Here is a 21,500-nt window from a genome sequence, read left to right on the forward strand (position 1 = left end):
TCTTTTATATGCACCATCCCAGAGACAGGATAGCACATACCACGGCCTTTGATACACCAGTCGTGCACTGGCTGGAACGAGAAATAACCCGATGGGCCCACCGACGGGGATCGATCCAAGACCGATCGCGCATCAAGCGAGCGCTTTACCACTGGGCTACGTGCCGTCCCCGAGTTTTTAAAAGTACATTTAAAGTGACTATTCCTATATAGTTTTTAAAATTACATTTAAAGTGACTATTCCTATATAGTTTTTAAAATTACATCAAAAGTGACTATTCCTATATAGTTTTTAAACACGAAGGCGTACTTTCCACTATTAGATCCGTTTTCGATATTTGAAATCAGACATTATTTAGATTGTATTGTTTAAATTATCCATTTTCGTACATCCGAAGTGTTTTTGGAAAGATTTTCATTATTTAGATTGTATTGTTTAAATTATCCATTTTCAAACATCCGAAGTGTTTTTGGAAAGATTATCTTTAATAGTCAGATAATGTCAGAGACAGAATGATAGAGCACTGGTACCTATTGCATTTGGTCATTCTGACATAGTCGTAGTAGCAAGGGATCTTTTAAATGTACCATCCCACAGGCAGGATAGCTCATACCACGGCCTTTGATATACCAGTTGTGTTGCACTGGCTGGAACGAGAAATAGCTCAATGGTTCCACCAACGGGAGTCGATCCTAGACCAACCACGCATCAATCGAGCGCTTTGCCATTGGGCTACGTCCGGTCCCACATAAGTTCGACTAAATTAACGTATATTTCTGTGCATGCCAACCTGTCTACTTATGATTTTATGCTACGTTTTCTTTTTCTCGCAGGTTTTGTTTCTATAACTGGTTAGATTAAATTGAAATACATTTCTGTTTTCCTTCCTACCTTCCTGCTTTCCTACCTGCCCACCTGTCTGTCTGCCTGTCTGTCTGTCCGCCTCGGTCTGTCCGCCTACGTACAGGAATACCTCTCTGCTTATACAGTTTTATGCTATAATTTGTTTTTGTCACATTTGGTTTAATTAAAATAAACTCTATTTCTTCCATTCTTCGTGTCTCACTGACCTCCTACCTTCTTGGTCGTGTGTCTGATTTTTGATGGATTCATGTTAGTTATTGAATATTGTTACAAAGCTGTCGCTGTCGAGGACTAGTGTTAACTCATTTCATTCGGGAACTGATACCGTTTAATGCGCCTACTCAACTTGTCCGTTTATCGACTGATTTGTCGCGGTAATAACTCATATAATCTGTAAAAAGTGGCCTCACGTGACTCACTGCCACGCGCTTTCGTCTGTTTAAAACACCAAGCAGAGTTACCAGCAGCAGACGACAACTCCACATACATAAACATCACACCATTTTAAAAATAACTGAGCCGATAGATATTACATCACCGGTAGTAGCAGACGACAATACTACATACATAAAAACCACATCATTTTAAAAATTACTTATCCGATAGATATTACATCACCGCTAGCAGCAGACGACAATACTACATACATACACATCACCTCATTTTAAAAACTACATAACCTATAGTAACAGTTATTACATCACCGGGTTTTATATGAAATTTCAGCAATATCAATAAATCAGAAAGAGAAAGAGAGGAACATAAACATTCTTTCAAGCGGAATCTTGCTCCAGATTTTTGATAGGAACTGGCACCATCCACGTGATCGAAATCATGAATGACGTGGTTACCAAGTGACACTTGAGCGAAACCTGTCTGATTGAAGAAACACCGTTCGTTAACGACAGAACGCTGATGCTGTGTTATACAGCCGTCTGCTATTCTTTCATCCGTCGGCTGTTCAGCCGTCTGCCTTATTATATATATTGATCACGCGCATCAAAAGCCCGGGAAAAAAGAACGGATTAACTATAAGAAGCTCCAGAACTATAAGTTTTATGAAGGAGGTTTTTTCTACTCATCTGAGTATAAAAGATCAAATGTGACGCATTACTGTTCGATTTTTATTTTTTATTTTTGGGGCACTGTCTGTCTTCGTGTTTTTCTGTATTGCGTATTTGTAAAAAAACAAAAAACAAGCGGAAGATAGTTTTTTTAACGGTGGTTCGAAAACTGCGAGGAGTTCGAAACGACGAAGAGGACCTACAGCGCCATGGGTGGTAAAAGGAACACCCCAGATGTCTTTTCACCCCACACGCATAAAGTTGGCAACGGTGAGTTTTTGTTTTTAACATTTGTGTGCCTGTCGATGTTAAATGCTATACTATTTAACTTTTATACACATTTTCTGCTATGCATCATAACATTTTCTGCTGTGTCAAGACAGCTTGAACCTTACAGGCATATAAGCACATTGATTAATTTTACATCGTACGATATCATTTCATGCCATAGCACGAACTCCTTATTTTACGTATAAGCACATTAAGTTTTTTAAGCCATTATATCGCCAAATTTAATCCTTTTTTAACAACTAGATAGACATTCATAGTTCTTCTCTGACATTACCCAATTTCTCTAGGATAATAATGTTATTAAAAAAAAACCCCACAAGACAACAGCAACAACGACAAGAAAATCATTTATGTTTTTTTCTCTCTGTTACTGTCAATGCCAAGTCATTAATCGTAGATGCATGCTATGTCCGAAGACCGAATTCGTCCAAGCAAAACCGAACTAATTTCTCTAAGCCCATAATTAGATCATTTACAGCGAATTTCGCATGTATCATTTATGATTTTGCACTAACATTTAATTGATAAATAAATGAGAACCAGTGGCTGCCACTTGATGGTGGTTTCACCAGGGTCATATCTGCTGGTGAAAACTGCTCGGTAGCACGACGCCACATTCATATTCCTTAGCGTGCTATTATAAAAATCAATACTTTAAGACAATAACCAATTATTCTCTCTCGACATTAATCACACAAACGCTTCGTTAGCAGTAATGGAATCTTTAAGAACGGGGGGGGGGGGGGGGGGGGATCAGGGATCATGTAAGTAAGACGTTTACAGTCTGGCTTTAGTCTCAGACTTGTGTACCCTAACGATAAAATGGCGGGATCCAATTTAGTAGCAGAGCTCTCGTCTGACATGCGAATCTCTCTATGGGCCTATGTGGGGGTTTTCTTTTTAAACCAGTATCCCAAAACTTGTATAGCAAAGGCGAAAGACGGTGTCCTATATGATGCCCTATTTGTATGAAGGTACACCAGGGATTTACCCAGGCGTTCTGTAGGTCTAAATGTAGGCCCCTTCCCAAAAGAAAATGGCACTGAAACTTCCCAATTTTTATGCTAAAACTTCCCAATATATATATATATATATATATATGTATGTATATATGTCTCTTATAATAAATTAGTTTAAAGGGAGAGTAAACTAAAAAATGAGCCTTACGTGTTGGAAAGATGCATACCCGGACCACCAACACATACCGACACTTTAACAAATGAAAAATGCGTCCGGTACTCTAGCTTCGGGCAAAGTGACGTCAGCTCATGACCAACTCTAGAACAGAACAGAACTTTATTACACCCATGCCGGTAGGCAACGGCATATGAGGAAACATGAACAATTACATAATATAATATCCAGTATGCTCAGTGTAAACAAAAGCAGTAATTTACGACAAGACGCTTCTCTTTGATCAACCTGACTTGTAAAACAACATAAATGACGCAATCTTTTATTTGCACTTTCCCACAGACAGGAAAGCACATACCACGGCCTTTGTCCAGTTGTGGTGCATTGGTTGGAACGAGAAAAACCCAAGCAGTTGAATGGATCCACCGAGGTGGTTCGATCCTGCGACGCAAGCACCTCAAACAACAGCAAGCAAAGAATTAAAGAAACATTTTTTTTCTTTACAACTTCCCTTTAAAAACATTGTACGCAGTTGGAACTGAGACTTCAAATTGAGAATCTTAGAATTTGACCGTTGTCCATATTCTAATTTGATAGAATACTGCACGTTATATATTTCGTGTCGTGGCTTATCACCATTGATACTCGATATGCAATATCACGTTCTGTATTAAAACTAATTACAGTACAGCTATGCACATAACTAGTAGTTCACCCTATTATCAAAAACACTATAGTCCGTCCCATCCTCCTACAGTATGTTTTGAAAATCATTTCAGTTCGGTTTGACCTAAGAAGAAAAGTAAAAGTGTTCTAGAAATAACAAAAAATGATAGACAGAACGTTAACCTTTTTGCACGAGCGAATATATTTTGTTTAGTTCATGTAATAATTCAGTTCATAAAAGTTCCATTTGACAGACGATCTCTTTCTGCACAGTTTCCCCCATTCGCCTTGCTGAGTTAAAGGATAAAATGAACAATGTGTTAATGATGTAGGTTATCGGTTTTATCCTGTTCAGGCGTTCAAACCTTCACGGGATAAAGCCGATAACCAATGATATTTACTTGGTTATTCTCTTTGTATTATCAAGCATACAGATAATATTATCATATATCTTACGAGTTATTTTCCGTGAACTGAATATGATTTTAAACAACGTGTTGAAAGATACATAAATGTATACTCCCATATACATCATCAAAAATAATTTTAAAAAATAGAACAAAAATATCAAATTAAGATATTTATGGCATTTGTGGTTACATGTAACTTACATGTATGCATCAGTGGCAGAAATCGGAATCTGTGAAGTTAATTTCAGTGGATAGTTTGCATTTGACATGTAGGTCATCGCCATTAAGGCCCAAAACACACCGAAAAGCTGTGTTTGTGTCTGGCGAGTGTGGCAAAGTGACCATGTCTGGTGTGTTTTGACGTCTGTTTAATGTTTTCAATACATTAATAACTGCGTTTATATCTTTAGATATTTTTTCTTCTATAAACACCATAACTAATTATGAGAATCCAACTTTGATTCATATATATATATATATCCTGTCGTTTATTAAGACAAAAAATTAAAATACGACTTGCACAGTCTGCTGCAGCTGTCAGTCTGGTAGTGTGACAATATAGCGATCGTTCCATACAGCGAGCTGTAGTACGCGACAGCACAGATGAGGTGTGTTTTGTCATATTCGATTCACGGTGGGGGGGGGGGGGTGGGTTGTCATTTGACTATAGAAATAACCCACTTTTCCTTCAATTTTAGTAATAATCTAGGTTACTTTTAATTATAATCTTTGGTAGACCTGGGGTTGCGAACAGATTTGTAAACTTGCCCGTGGGAACATGCTTTTAAGATTTCGAATCATGGAATTTACCATTGATCTGTCATCTTGTGTAAACCTGGATTACATATTCAAATTCAAACGAGCAGAATAATTGGAAATAAATATTGTTTAAACCACATTCGATTCATTGCGTTTCATGTTTGACTGGTACCATACTCGTCAGAACCCGGACTCAACCCCGGTGTGTTTTGGATCTAAGAAGTCAGTTTGATGTATTAATTAATTAAATTAATTAATTCATTCATTCATTCATTCATTCATTCGTTCATTCATTCGTTCATTCATTCGTTCATTCATTCATTCAATTCATTCATTCATTCATTCATTCATTTTAACTTATTTTCAGTCTTATATCCAATTTAAGTTCAAGCACGCTGTCTTGGGTACACACACACCTCAGCTATCTGGGCTGTCTGTCCAGGACAGTAGGTTAGTTGTTAGTTGGTAATGGTTAGTGAAAGAGAAGAGGGTGTAGTGATCTTACACCTACCCTTTGAGTCGTTAAAACTCGCTCTTGGCTGCGAACCCAGTACCTACCAGTCTTATGCCCGATGGCTTAACCACGACACCACCGAGGCCGGTATATTTAAATCGTAGTACCATATATTCTCCGACAATATTCTCTCAAATGGGCATGTATTAAGTACTACCGCCAGTATCTCGCCAACTGCAGGTTCATTCAATTACAGTGGACCTAATAATTTCCTGTATTTGCATTTCCCAATCCATATTACATGTATAATATTCACTCATCGGCGTTTATTATGCACATACATCTACTCCCCGGTCTATATTACATGTATGTGCACGCAATGTGAATAACATGTTTTCCCTCAGTGAGGTTTGTATACTGATGGACAAAAGAAACGTCACATGCTTAAAGTACTAAATATAACATATAAACTGGACCGGCCTAGAGGACACTCCAACTATCTTGCTCCTAAATTTTTAAAATAGCAAAAGTTCTGAAATATTTTTACAATAACAAGGTTACCTAAATAATTTAACATCCAATGGATTAGCATCGCAAGCCAATAGACTGCCTTCGTCGACAATCTAATTAAAATTAGCTCCACTATTACATGTGGATCTAACACCAGCCAGTTGGAGCTCACGTCCACTAATCAAAACCTTACTTGCAGAATCTTGCCAGTGATTTAAAACTAACAACACTGCGTAGTCCTCAATGTCCAGGTAACATTTCGTCTGTAAATAATAATTTAAATATTGACCAATCACACTTCGCCTTTTATAACGTTATTTGGGAGCATACAAATTCTAAAAATATCGGGCGAGTCTATTTTAGTGGCCGCAATACAGCGAACCATACCAATATATACGGGGTGGGTTATTAGTCTTCAATTTTACATTAAAAATTATTTATTTATTTATAAAAAAAAACCCAACTAAATCAGTCTTCAGTTTTACATTACAAATTATTTATTTTATAAAATAAAACATGTTTTAAGGCATTCGTAATTCACACGAAACATGTCGTATACCCTCAGGATAATTCGGAATGTTTTCAAATTATTTTTAAATCACTGGCAGGATTCTGCAAGTAAGGTTTTGATTAGTGGACGTGAGCTCCAACTGGCTGGTGTTAGATCCACATGTAATAGTGGAGCTAATTTTAATTAGATTGCTTCGTCGACATCTATTTAGATTTGAAGTCATATGGCAAAAATGGCATTCAAGTCAATTAGGGTACAGCAATTTATGCTAGCTGAATGTAACGTTGTTCACACAAACAAGTTCACACAAAGGTCAATTTTTGTTTTTAAAAATGTATTCCGTGCATATGATATTAAAATGACAGACCCTACTTTTTAAAAACTACGGCATATTATTAACTGTTAGAGCCATTTTTGATAATTGAAATCAGACATTTATTTTATTTTATTGTTTAGATTATCCCTTTTCATACACCCGAAGTGCTTCATGTCACCAGGGCGTTTCTAAAAACCATGAAAAGCACTTTTAATAATTTTTAAAATCGCATGTATCTCTGAGAAGTAATGGTCATCGAAATTATCTCTATTCTATATTTTAAAGGGTATTTCCTCGTTTTAACGTCACTGACTCTTGTTTCACTCTATTGGAACCTGATCCCAATGTGTTACAGGTTTGTACATTAACCACATTTAGTGTCCACTGCACTAGCGGGATTTAGCTCAGTCGTTTGAGTGCTCGCTTGCTTGCGTCGCAGGATCGAACCACCTCAGTGGATCCATTCAACTCATTGGGATTTTTCTCGTTACAACCAGTTAAATTATGATTTTCGAAGGCTCTTTTTACATGGAGCATTAGAAAGAAGTCTAAGAGTTATCTTGTAACAGAACAGAAACAAACAAACAAACAATTAAATTCCTATTTTGCCATTAATCTAAACGTAAACATCTTAGACAGTGGCAGGCTTTGCTAATGACAAAACACTGATATTGTCAACACGTTTGACTGTATTATGTTGATATACAATTGTGCAAATCAAAATGATTTATGTCAATCAGATTTTGTCTGTTTTCTAAAGAATAGACATTAGGCTGCATAGCATGTGACATAAAAATAACACAGTTTAAAACATGCCTACGATGTCGTGCAGACACGCAAAATGGCACCGGAAGCCAAATGTATTGGCAACGATTGCTGCATAAATAGACATTTATTGTTTATCAAACAAAATGTATGGAATCATTTAAGAAATTGTTTATTTCCTCGATAGCGAACGAAGCAGCTATTACAGTTCACAGAAGTGTTTCATAAATTTTGCACGTCATGGCACACGCGCGTGAGAGAGTATGGAACGTAAATACATATTGCCATATCAGAACGCGCCTGTGCGGTAAAACGTAGAAAATAACGGTAAGTGATCGACGACGAAAACCTCCCGTGAAATGATTCTTTACAACATTAAAAGACGTCACAACAGAACAGGAAAGATTTATAGGACGTGATTACAAGATATTTATGGCCCCATTTACTTGATATCATGCAGATAGTAATACGCGTATAAATTCCGCCATGCAATTTTCGACGTTTTCCGTGCTCGGAGAATCGACTATCTGCAGTCAGATGGAATATAGAAAGTACAAGGATGAATAAGCTCAGTGGTAGAGAGATTGCGCTCTCTTTCCTTGTCCAAGGCCATGGTATGTGCACATAATAAAACATGTAGCGGGTTTTCTCTGAAGACTACAAGCCCGAATTACCAAATGTTTATTATGCAGTAGCCGATGATTATAATTAATAATGGTGTCGTTAAACAAAACAGAGTTTAACATTCCCAACCAGGCCGTCGTATGTACTGTCTTGTCTTTAGGGAATGTGCATCTAAAAGAGTCCTTGCTGCTGTTCCGCAGAAGTAGCCTAAGTGAAAGAAGCGGGGTTCCTTCCTCCCCCTCTCTCTCTCTCTCTCTCTCTCTCTCTCTCTCTCTCTCTCTGTTTCTGTCTCTCCCTCCCTCTCTCTCTCTCTCTCTCTCTCTCTCTCTCTCTCTCTCTCTCTCTCTCTCTCTGTTTCTGTCTCTCCCTCCCTCTCTCTCTCTCTCTCCTCTCTCTCTCTCTCTCTCTCTCTCTCTCTCACTGTCTGTCTGTCTGTCTGTATCTGGTTCTGTCTCTCTGTGTCTGTCTCTGTGTGTGAAGGAGCTATAAAAAAAATCCTCATATTTTGTGTGTACATACTTTATGGATGGCCTTCAAAGTTATGTGCCGATTTCTGTAGGCTGTACGAGTAAAATCCTCCATTTAATTAGAATAATTACATGTCGCGCTGTTTGCCCATGATCAGTGAAGCATCATCGTTTTGTTAAACAGTTCGATTTTATTAATGCCGGTAAATATTAATTATTATTTTCAATGCATAATATAACAACGACAAGTTAATTAATATTTACTTTACACTGTTGCCATACAGTATTCAGAACTAACTACAAATGTATTCCAATTTGGATTGTGTGTACAATACGGATCTTGACTAAAAAAGAAGAAGAATGAAGTGTAGCAATGAATCGATTTATGTTTTTTTGTGAGATAACTAAAACGGCACAATATTTTAACAAATAATTACCAAAACTAATCTACAACTAATCCCAAAATATGATGATTTTATATGTATGTATGTATGTATATGTATGTGATTTGTAAGTAAAAATAAGTTTTGGTTTTGGTTTTAACAATAGTTAAAATGAAGACCACTTTACTAAATTAACAAAATATTTTAGCACATATGTATTATATTTTATTTTGTTTAAAGTATAGTGTTTTTTATGTATGTTTTTTTTATGAGAAAAAAAGATAGCTTATACCCTTGCAGTATACATATATTTTTATGAATACGTGTATATGAGAGAAAAACCTCCACTTGTATTTCCATGATGCTCTTTAAAAATGAAATCCCTGCTACCCTTTGAAAGATTTGTGTACATGTGTCTGCACGGGTGTGTGTATATATATATATATATATATGGTATCAGTTTAACTAAAAGCATAGTTAACTTTCAAACCAAAAAGCGTACACCTAGTACATCCCCACCATTCCATTTCGTAGTGAAATATTACATTATACCGTTAGTAACATTTAACATCGAATCAGTGTCCTTGATCACATATACTGATTGCCTTTTGTACCGCCAATTCCCCTGGCGATCGTTTCGAGAGCGACCCAACTCTTGTTATTCAAGACACAACGCCACCGCCAGGTCATTTACCAACGAGGACTCGACACGAAAGAGCGGAGTGACTGGTTAACTCGACGATATGAGTTCGATACATCAATGATGACCGCGGTGTAGATATAGAAGAGCTGTGTAATCTGTTAATTCGACGACACGAGTTCGATACATCAGCGGTGACTGCGGCGTCGATATGAAAGAGCGGAGTGACCGGTTAACTCGACGATATGAGTTCGATACATCAAAGATGACCGCGGTGTAAATATGGCAGAGCTGTGTAACCTGTTAACTCGACGACACGAGTTCGATACATCAGCGGTAACCCCGGCGTCGATATGAAAGAGCGGAGTGACCGGTTAACTCGACGAAATTGAGTTCGATATATCAGTGGTGCCCGTCTCTCTCGTCCACTCTCTCCCTCTCTGTCTGTCTGTATGTATGTCTGTATGTATGTATGTATCTCTCTCTCTCTCTCTCTCTCTCTACTTCCCTTCCTCCCAAATGTAGAAATAACCACAATAGACACAAAAATAGCGGAAAATAATTTTTACGGTGCTGTTAAACAAACATTCCTTTTTTTCCTTTCATTTTCTCGCAATACATCTTTCGTATGACGCCCCCACCTCAAGGTGCCGTTTCAGACTGCTGTCACTGGTGAACATTAGACATAAAGCTGTTACAGTGGCTTGACTGATAGTGCAATAATACCACAAAAGTTGCGTACTGACAGGTAGCGCCGAATCTGATGAGCATGAAGTGTGGTGGTATATTTGTGTCATGGAGGCTAGGCCAGTCATTCACATCCGTAAGCATGTACCAGCTTTGTTTAAATGTCCACTAGACTCCGTCTTGTAGATAGATACGCAACCCTCGAAATTCAGATTATTTTAGGAAGGAAATTTTAGAATAAATAATAGCAAAGTAAATACGACATAATGAGAAAAAAGGCCGTCGCTGATCAATTTTGCAACAGCTTTTTGCTGTAGCACTGCTGATTGCCGTTGCGAACTGCAAGGACACGCTGGATACGATTTTGGATACTCTTAAAGCTGTAGGCTATATTACAAAAGAAAGAAAGAAAACATGAAGACTAAAACATCAACCCTCGATTATTAATAAATGTATAATTACTAAAATCTCAATAATACGGATTAGTCGCAATGACGATAATTCACTAAATTCACTAAACCTCGATATTAGGATGAAATCAGTTACTTTCTTCTATACAACGGTATAGTTAAGGCTTTTGGAATTAACGTCTTCACGTTATGTATTAATGCTATACATTTATTCCCTGCATCGTCTTTGTGATTCCTAAAAAAGGCTTTTGGAATGAACGTCTTCAGGTTATGTATTGATGCTATACATTTATTAACTGCATCGTCTTGTGATTCCTAAAAAAACTAAAACAACAACACCCCCCACCCCCTCAAAAAACCCAAACCCAAACCCAGCAACAAACAAAACACAACAAATAACAAAACACACAAAAATCCACCAAAACAACCTAAAACCCCCCACCCCAAAACAACCCGCAAGCACGACAGACCAACAACGCAAATATACCTTAAGTTAATGTATTTCATAATTCTTGAAGCATGAATCGAGAAATGATCGAATTTCGTAACACGATTACAACGCTCAGAACGTGTATGATAGGTTATATAACCAGCATTTACCGCCTCCGCAACCCATGTCATAAACAACAGGATGAGGGTGGCTGTATTCACTGTAGAAACACTGTTTATGAATCCTTACAATACAGCAATAATCAATATGCAATTATGAAATAAAATGGGGAAAAAACCCCCAAACAAACATACAATGCAATAACTAAAACTGTTATCTTAACATCGCATGACGGAATACAGGGCCGTGCCTAATCTCAACTATCTAGTGATAGGGCGGGGCATACGAAGAATCAGGACTCAATATAGGATGTTCTACAGCTAGACAAAAAGAGAACTGTTAAACTGAAGGGGAAAAGGACACTTTCTTTCTATCATTTTCGGGGGGTAAGATGGGGGTGAGTAGAGGTGTGTGTGTGTGTGGGGGGGGGGGGTGAAGGCTGGGTAGTGATCTTACGCAGTTATAGTAAACATCATAAATAGCAATCTGTTTCGGTCTTGTTAATTTCAGTGGATGGTTTGGCTTTGGTATGTAAGTTATCGCCATAGAGTATCCAATCGATGCCCAACAGATTGGGATATTATCGTGTGATACTACAAGTCTCACAGAGTGTTCTCTTTTAACGGGTGTGTGAGGCATCAGTCTGGTTGCAGGTGTGGATTGATTAGTTCAGTAGGTGAAAGGAAGGCAAGGAATGTTTGTTTAGCGATACTCCAGAACACTTAAAACTATGGCTATTTGGTGTCTGTCTACTGACGACTTCGACACTGTCATTTGGTTACTGAGAGAGAGAGAGAGAGAGAGAGAGAGAGAGAGAGAGAGAGAGAGAGAGAGAGAGAGAGAGAGAGAGAGAGAGAGAGAGACCGACCGAAAGCACCCCAGAAAAACAACAAAAAACTAAATTAAGACAACGAGAGAGAGCCCACTTCTGCAGCAAAGGATACCCCTTCCGAAAAACAGCATGGGGTCGTTTATATGCACTTTTCAATAAACAGAGCAGTACAAACCCCGGCATTCGATGCACCAGTCGTGAAATATTGATTTGACCAGGGAATAAAAAAACCGAGTCGCGATCCTGCGGTCCCTAATACCTCAGCCGAGCGCTCTACCACTCAGCTACAACCTTCTCGACAGGTGATGTATTGCAATGACTGCGCTGTAGAAAAACAAACACTGAACAGAATTACCGCGAGACGGAGTTCTGTGGAGGGCGCCAGACCTTAATACAAAATAAATATCTTTATCGCAGTCAGATTGACCGAAACATCACCGATAATTATTACTTATGTGCTTTTACTAACTCCGGCAGACACTCACAGGAGAGATGAATGTAAATTTTGTAATTATATACACATTACTGCTTCCACTCCGTTTTGTTGTTTAATGGCAGAAAACATAAATTGCGTAAGTTTTGGGGCGGGATCTAGCTTAGTCGGTAGAGACCGGTCTCGGTGGCGCAGTGGTTAAGCCATCGGGGTACAGACTAGTAGATTCGGGGTTCGCAACCCGGTACCGGCTCCAATCCAAAGCGAGTTCTTAAGGGCTCAATGGGTAGGTGTGAGGCCACTACACCCTCGTCTCTCTCTCTCACTAACCACTAACCAACTAACAACTAAGCCACTGTCCTGGACAGACAACTCAGATAGCTAAGGTGTGTGTGTCCAGGAGAGCGTGCTTGAACCTTAATTGGATATAAGCACGAAAATAAGTTGAAATGAAAATGAATGAAACGAGAGATGAATGTAATTATATACACATTACTGCTTTGACTCCGTTTTCTAGTTTAATGGAAGAAAACATCTATTGCGTAAGTCTGGGGGCGGAATCTAGCTTAGTCGGTAGAGCGCTCGCCTTAGATGTTTGCGTCATAGTATCGAACTATCTCAGTGGACCCATTCTCTGACTGGATTTTTCCCGTTCCAACTAGTGCATCACGACTGATATAGCAAAGGCAGTGGTATTGCTGTTCTGTCTTTGGGAAAGTGTGGATAAAAGATGCCTTGCTGCTAAAGGAGACATGTAGCTGGTTTCCTCTAAGAAAGAAAGAAAGAAAGAAGGTTTTATTTAACGACGCACTCAACACATTTTATTTACGGTTATATGGCGTCAGTCATATGGTTCAGGACCACACAGATTTTGAGAGGAAACCCGCTGTCGCCACTACATGGGCTACTCTTCCGATTGGCAGCAAGGGATATTTTATTTGCGCTTCCCATAGGCAGGATAGCACAAACCATGGCCTTTGTTGAACCAGTTATGGATCACTGGTCGGTGCAAGTGGTTTACACCTACCCATTGAGCGTTGCGGAGCACTCACTCAGGGTTTGGAGTCGGTATCTGGATTAAAAATCCCATGCCTCGACTGGGATCCGAACCCAGTACCTACCAGCCTGTAGACCGATGGCCTACCACGACGCCACCGAGGCCGGTGGTTTCCTCTAAGACTACTAGGGTCCAAAATTATAAAATGTTTGACATCCAATAGCCGATGATTAATAAATAACTGTGCTCTAGTGGTGTCGCTGAACAAAAATAAACGTTACCTATTGCGTAATGCTAGGATCAGACTACCAACTGCCAGCACAAAGTTGGACAACTGTCTGCTCTCACGATTTCTACGACTGTCCTGTTGCTAGTCTGAGCGCTCTTACAACTCGGATTTTCATCGTATCACCTATTAGTTGTTAATCAAGCGCATCCGTCGTAAGTTGGCAGTTGGGGAAATTAAAACGGAACCGTCGAGTTGGCCAACTCCGTCGTGACAGTTGACAGTATGAGCCTAGCATGGGTTAGACGTGTGCCCACGTGTGGACTGTGTTTATGTTGCAGATGACTCTGAGATTGGCGATACATCACAGTAATATCACTCGAGTGGGAGGTCGATATAAACACATCTGACTGGTTTCACCACGGTGATGACCTAGACGCCAAAGTCACTATGTCCACTGGTGATATTGATTGCTCTATCAAACAGTATAAGTTAAAGGGACGATCCCGAGTTTTCAGCGATTGTTACGATGATGTCGATCAGCAGAGACATTTTAACGAATGTTATTACATATCGTCATAGTGTTTGCTCCAGGTCATACTTCATTTTTCTGACCCATATAACCGTGAATAAAATTTGTTAAGTGCGTCGTTAAATAAAACATTTCTTTCTTACTTTTACTTCATTTTATTAACTAATATTTAAAAATAAAAAATTGTATATATATATAATACATATATAATTTATCTTTTTAAATATTATATATTAAATATTAGTTAATAAAATTAAGTATATATATATATATTAAAATTGTTTGAAAATTATCCTAAACTCCGTTTCGTTTAAACATTTTAAACTCAGGGGAATAAAATGACAGGGGAATAAAATGAAAAACTGTAATGAGAATAAAACCAGATTCACATCAAATAAATAGATTAAAACAACACAGGCGAAGAAAACTAAGGCAACCAGTCAAATCGAATCAAATAATAAAAAGGACTGAACAATATTTGTTTTAGTACGTACAAAATTAGTGTGGCATAAAATCCAGTTTGGGCTACTTACAAATATTAAATAGACATTCCTGAGTTTGCTGCATTGTAAGATGTTTCCGACTAATAAAATATTTCTACGATTAAACTTACATATTAAATATATTTTCTTGTTTAGAATATCATTGTCTGTATATTCAATGCGTTTCTGGTCGTCTTAATATTTGAAAGAAGACCAAACTGGATCGAAAAAATATTTTTTAGGAAATAAAATGAAAATTAACCTAGTACAAATATTAGAACGATCAGAACATGTTCAATATAAGGCCACTAACATTCTAAACAAGATAATATATTTAATATGTAAGTTTAATCGTAGAAACATTTTATTAGTAGATAACATTTTAAAAATTGCACCAAACTCAGGAATGTCCCTTTAACACTATCACAAACTCAGACACTGATATTCTAAATATATTTAATATGTAATACCAATCGTTACAAAATCATATTAGTCGAAAACATCTTACAATGCAGTAAACTCAGGTTATTCCCTTTAACTCTACGTGTGTTAATGCGCCGTAAGTAAGGTGTACCTTTAAATTTTCTTTAATTTTTTTTAAAACATCGAATACTACACTGTGTTCGATAGACACCATTTATCGTTCAATACTTCTTGAAACAACACGTTGTAAGATAAATGGTGTCTAATGGACACTCAAATGGTACTCTCTACCCGGTATAACAACAACAGATGCAGCAGCAGCAAGATATAGAATGAATGAATGAATGAATGTTTAACGACACCCCAGCACGAACAATACATCGGCTATTGGGTGTCAAACTATGGTAATGCAAATAGATAAAGTGATGATCAACATCAATATAAAAATTCAAGGTTTAAACAAAAACAGTGTAAAGAACAGTGTAAAGAACTGTGCAAAAACACAAATATCACAGAATTTTACGGATACTGAATTTTACTCAAAACTTCAATTTTGTGCTGTATTGGCCATTCTCAAAGAAAATGTTATACCCCTGCACCACGGTGAGGTTACAGCACGCGCAGGGGCAGCAAGATATAGTTACAGTTTGGTTTGTTTACCAACACCACTAGAGAACATTGATTAATTAATCAGCGGCTATTGGATGTTAAACATTTGGTAATTCTGACACGTAGTAATCAGAGGAAACCCGCTATTTCCTAATGCAGAAAGGGATCTTTTATATGCACTTTCCCATATATAGAAAAGCAAATACCAAGGCCTTTGACCAGCTGTGGTGTACTAGTTGGAACGAGAAAAAAAACCCCAATCAGATGAATGTATCCGCCGAGGTGGTTCGATCCTTCGACGCAAGCACCTCATGCGAGCACTCAACCGACCAGCACGAAGAATAACAATATCATCAGCGGGACATTGCTAGGGGTTCAAGTTGGAGGTTTTAGGATCGAATCACCTTAGTGGACCCATTCTGAGGGTTTTCTTTCTGTGCCCCACGACTAGTATATCAAAGATGCTGTCATGTATGAATAATGTTTAAGACAGCACAAAAATGCACATTTAAAAGATTACAAAACATTTCTGTTACCAAATATATCATTTCTCGCCGGCTTCACAATGTCCACACTGAGGAGGAGAGTCCTTCTTTAAAATAAATGAATGCGTCAAATATATATGACCGATGCGGGTACGGCACAAGACTACTTCATCCTTCCTGCACTGCCTGTAGGAGGACTGCCACTCTCCCAGGACTGGAATGACATCCAATAATTTTGCCAAGTCGAAAACATATATAAAAAGATCCCTTGCTGCTAATAGAAAAATACGGGTTTCTTCATCACTCGAAATTCAGATCATCTTAGAACGGCAATTTAGAACAAATAATAAAGTCAATAAGTAAAAATGCCGTCGCAGATCAATTATGCCGTCGCAGATCAACAGCTTTTTGCTACGGTGCTGCTGATAGCCGTCGCGAATTTTGAAGTCTGCTTTTTATGTCAGAATTAGCAAATATTTAACATCTAATAGCCATGAGTATTAAATCAATGTGCTCTAGTGTTGTCGTTAAACATAAATGGAGCTTTGTTAACGTATCCTTTTATGTCTAGCTACAGCAGACCCAAATTAATGTGTCATAACTATTTTTTTTACAGCCGCTTGTTATAAATCTTGGGTTAAATATGACCACGCAGATGATATTTTCTGAGGGTTCCGTTATTTTTATTGCAAATTTGTCTGGATCTTTATAAATAACCAGGAACACAGACAGAGCATCACGTTGCGGTAAACTTAATGACATCCCAATCAATAAGTAAGCACTCTTAAATCTTTTGCCTGATGTAAGAATATTTTTGTTAATGAAGACGCTGAAAACATTACTTTTAGGCAGGGCAATCTTCATGCATTCATTTACAGGGGTCGGGACGTAGCCCAGTAGTAAAGCGTTCGCTTGATGCGCGGTCGGTCTAGGATCGATCCCCGTCGATGAGCCCATCGGGCTATTTTTCGTTGCAGCCAGAGCACTACAACGGGTATGTGCTATCCTGTTTGTGGGATGGTTCATATAAAAGATCCCTTGCTACTACTGGAAAAATGTAGCGGGCCAAAATTACCAAGTATAGCCGATAAATCAATATGTTCTAGTGGTGTCGTTAATTAAAAAAAAAAAAAAAATTCATTTATAGTTATTTTCGTGCTTATATCCAATTAAGATTCAAGCACGTTGTCTTGGGCACACACACACACACACACACACACACACACACACACACACACACACACACACACACACACACACCTCAGCTATCTGTGCTGTATGTCCAGGACAGTGGGTTAGTTGTGAGAGAGAAGTCGGTCTAGTGGTCGTAAACCTACCTACCCATTGAGTCGTTAAACTCGCTCTGGGTAGGAGCCAGTATCGGGATGCGAGCCCAGTACCTATCAGCCTTACGTCCGAGACAGGTGCAGGGTAATCTTCATTCATTTCATTTGTAGTTATTTTCATGCTTATATCCAATTAAGATTCAAGCACGCTGTCCTGGGTACACACACACACACACACACACACACACACACACACACACACACACACACACACACACACCTCAGCTATCTGGACTGTCTGTTCATGGTTAGTTATTAGTGGTTAGTGAGAGAGAATTCGAAGTCAGTGTAGTGGTCTTACACCTAATCTCGCTCTGGTTCGGAGCCTGTACCGGGATGCGAACCCATTGCCTACCAGCCTCAAGTCCAAGGTTGGTGGTAATCTTCGATTCGGGGACGCCGTGCGTATCTGAACGAGGTACACGGCCTTAATGCAATTGGGAGCCATTAAAGACGAAGAACCTCCACTAAGGATGAACTAATTTCCTCCGAGAGGCTTTAAACCGATAGCTCTACTTATTTACTGACGGTTATCGTCGATTGTAATGTGCCTAAACCGTATCACAATTGCATTACATGTATTCGGGATCACAGGTCTGTTCCAGAAATATTGATAATGGTGTCGGGGTTGGGTGGGGTTGGGATAGGGGAAAATAGAGGGTGTTCACCAAAAGTATACTTTTATACCTGCTAAATCTATTGTATTTTATAAATAATCTATAATATAACAAGCAAGGCCGTTTTAACAATGTCCGATCGTTCTGACCGCTTCGCCTTTTGATGTGTATTGCAGAGAGTCTTCGTGCGCAATGCCGCGCTTCTCAAGGATCTGTTTGCGCTCAGGTCCAGTCAACTCATGTACAAACATCGTGCAAAATAGAATTTTTTTATTGTTGAAAACATATTTCATTGCATAAACAACAAAAGGATTGGGCACAAGTTTGCCAACTTACTAAGCCCTCTCCTATATACATACAACATAATGGCGACAATTACTTAATTATAATATAATAGTAATGTATACATATAAAATTTGTATACAAATATATCTTAATAAAAATCAAAATGAGGAAAAAAAGGTATTATGTACAAAAGGATTTTGAAAGAAACTAGAAAAGAAACGTGTCTTCAAACCAATATTTTTCGATCCCCGTCAGTGGGCCCACTGAGCTATTTCTCGCTCCAGCAAGTGCACCACGACTGGTACATCAAAGGCCGTGGTATGCGCTATCCTGTCTATGGGATGGTGCATATAAAAGATCCCTTGCTGCCAATCGAAAAGAGTAGCCTATTAAGTGGCGACAGCGGATTTCCTCCTTCAATATCCGTGTGGTCCTTAACCACATGTCTGACGCCAAATAACCGTAAATAAAATGTGTTGAGTGCGTCGCTAAATAAAACATGTTCCTTCAAACCAATATTGCGTACAAAGATGAAATTCATAAATTCAACGGCAATGGAAGCCGCCATCTTTGTCGGCGACCGTGTATACAGCCTCGGCTGATGAGAGTTGGCTATCTACACGGCGGTCGTATTTTAAAAAAAAAAATGGGGGGGGGGGGGGGGAGCCCAGAATAAGACCACTATACCAACATGTAAACGTTCCCGTTCTAGGTATATTATCTATACATAGTAAATCATATTATATAATTTTATAATGTACGTGTTTCGATGTTCAGGTTCACAAATATATATTTTGTTATACTTGCTATATGGTGTGATTTATTTAATAAGACCGTTAAAAATATCTTATTTTATTATGTATGTGAATATAAAGAAGAAAACTACCTCCGACCGCCATTTCATTCTCATATGATTGCTTTAGTTGTAGGAGGGAACCTTCTTGGTGAACCCATTGTGTTTTCCACCATCCCAGTCATGGTATATCAAAGGCCATGGTATGTGCTGTCCTGATTGTGGGAAAGTGCATATAAATGACCCCATGCTGTTAATGGAAAAAATGTAGTGAGTTTCCTCTGAAGACAACATGTCAGAATTGCCTAAATTATGTTTCACCACCAAAAAAAAAAGATTAATTAATCAATGTGCTTTAGTGGTGTCGTTAAACAAAACCAAATTATAATTTAATTTCGCCTGTTTCTTGAACATTTAACATCTACAACAACTGCTATGCGGAGTATATATAAAGTGGAGTAGCTAATAACAAGATTCCATTTCTTTAAAGACATATTGTCACAGACCACTGACCTATTACATGGCCTAGCAACGTATTACCTGAAAATATATATATTTGATTTGTCCCTAAATATACTTTATTCAACCATCTACGTAACCACCATACTCCACTTATTAATGATATTTTGTAAAAATAATTGAATTATGGCAATGGTCCATAATTCAAAAACTAATATTGCTACGAAGGTTGACATGGATTTCACTCCATCATGGTTTAGTTAAAGTGATGCAATAGCTAGATTTGGTCTGTAAAAATGAATGCAATTTTGATTTATTATTCATTTTAGAGAAATAAGGTCCTTAAATCTTTGACAGTATGCCTTTAAGTTCAAGGGGGCTTGAGGGTGTAAGGATTAGTTGTCTCGGTCATTTCTCAAACGATAATCTTTATTCATTTCTAAATGCTAGCTTAAAGCATATTATTTCGTAATTGATTTACAGTAAATCTGCCTTCTGACAAACGATTCTGCTCCCAGTAACGATAATTAAATGCACACGCAACGTTTGATCCATTGTAAATCAATAATAAACTTTATCCCCTTCATCTAAGGTAAGAACCATTGCTCTGACATTATGTGTATTGACGTAACATGAAGTGCATTGTATTTTATAGACAATGTAAGCAGTTTTCCAAAAATATTCAGTCTGAAAAAAATAAACAAAAAGAAAAGATATCCAAGTATATTGGATACATTTCTTCATCGGAGAAAACCCCCAACCCAAAATAAAGAAAAAGGAGTAATTGAGAGAGAGAGAGAGAGAGAGAGAGAGAGAGAGAGAGAGAGAGAGAGAGAGAGAGAGAGAGAGAGAGAGAGAGAGAAGGTGAAAGGAAGGCAAGGAATGTTTGTTTAGCGATACTCCAGAACATTTAAAACTATGGCTATTTGGTGTCTGTCTATTGACGACTTCGACACTGTCATTTGGTTACTGAGAGAGAGAGAGAGAGAGAGAGAGAGAGAGAGAGAGAGAGAGAGAGAGAGAGAGAGAGGGAGAGAGAGGGAGGGAGAGAGACAGAAAAAGAGGGAGGGAGGGTGAGAGTTGTAAATAATATTGTGCAATACATTCCACGCAACTTATCGATCGAATGAAATTATTTTTACAGATACGTTTACTGAACAACCGGAAACAGGATGTTTTGTAATGCGTGATTCGACTATCGAGAAGTGAAGGACCGCACTATAACTCGATGTAACCGAGTGCAGTTACCACGTGACCGGAAATCGAATGTGTCGTAATCCATAAAATGACCATTTAGCACAAACTAGTGCGAAATGTGAAGTACGTCGTAAACGTGAATTCATCCTGTAGGTATCTTGTTAAGAATAAATCCAAAAATAGCCTACAGCCTGTTCGTTAGAAAAACAAAATTGACCGAAGACTCAGAAAACTGGGGTTTTCGTTTAGGTTCAGATAATATTTAATGCTCAAAATGGC

At 38.2% G+C, this 21,500-nt stretch overlaps 1 protein-coding gene across 1 annotated transcript in view; it reads left to right on the forward strand.

Moving 5' to 3' along the window:
• Positions 1–1,491: 1,491 nt before the first annotated feature.
• The window catches only part of LOC121379187 (synaptotagmin-15-like), a 161,242-nt gene continuing 141,233 nt past the window's right edge, over positions 1,492–21,500 (forward strand). Inside the window, exon 1 of the mRNA XM_041507685.1 lies at positions 1,492–2,198. Coding sequence (XP_041363619.1) covers positions 2,138–2,198 — 61 coding nt within the window. The 5' untranslated portion in view covers positions 1,492–2,137. The remainder of the gene's footprint in view (positions 2,199–21,500) is intronic.

The sequence above is a fragment of the Gigantopelta aegis genome, chromosome 8 (assembly GCF_016097555.1).
Source record: "Gigantopelta aegis isolate Gae_Host chromosome 8, Gae_host_genome, whole genome shotgun sequence".
Taxonomy (NCBI): domain Eukaryota; kingdom Metazoa; phylum Mollusca; class Gastropoda; order Neomphalida; family Peltospiridae; genus Gigantopelta; species Gigantopelta aegis.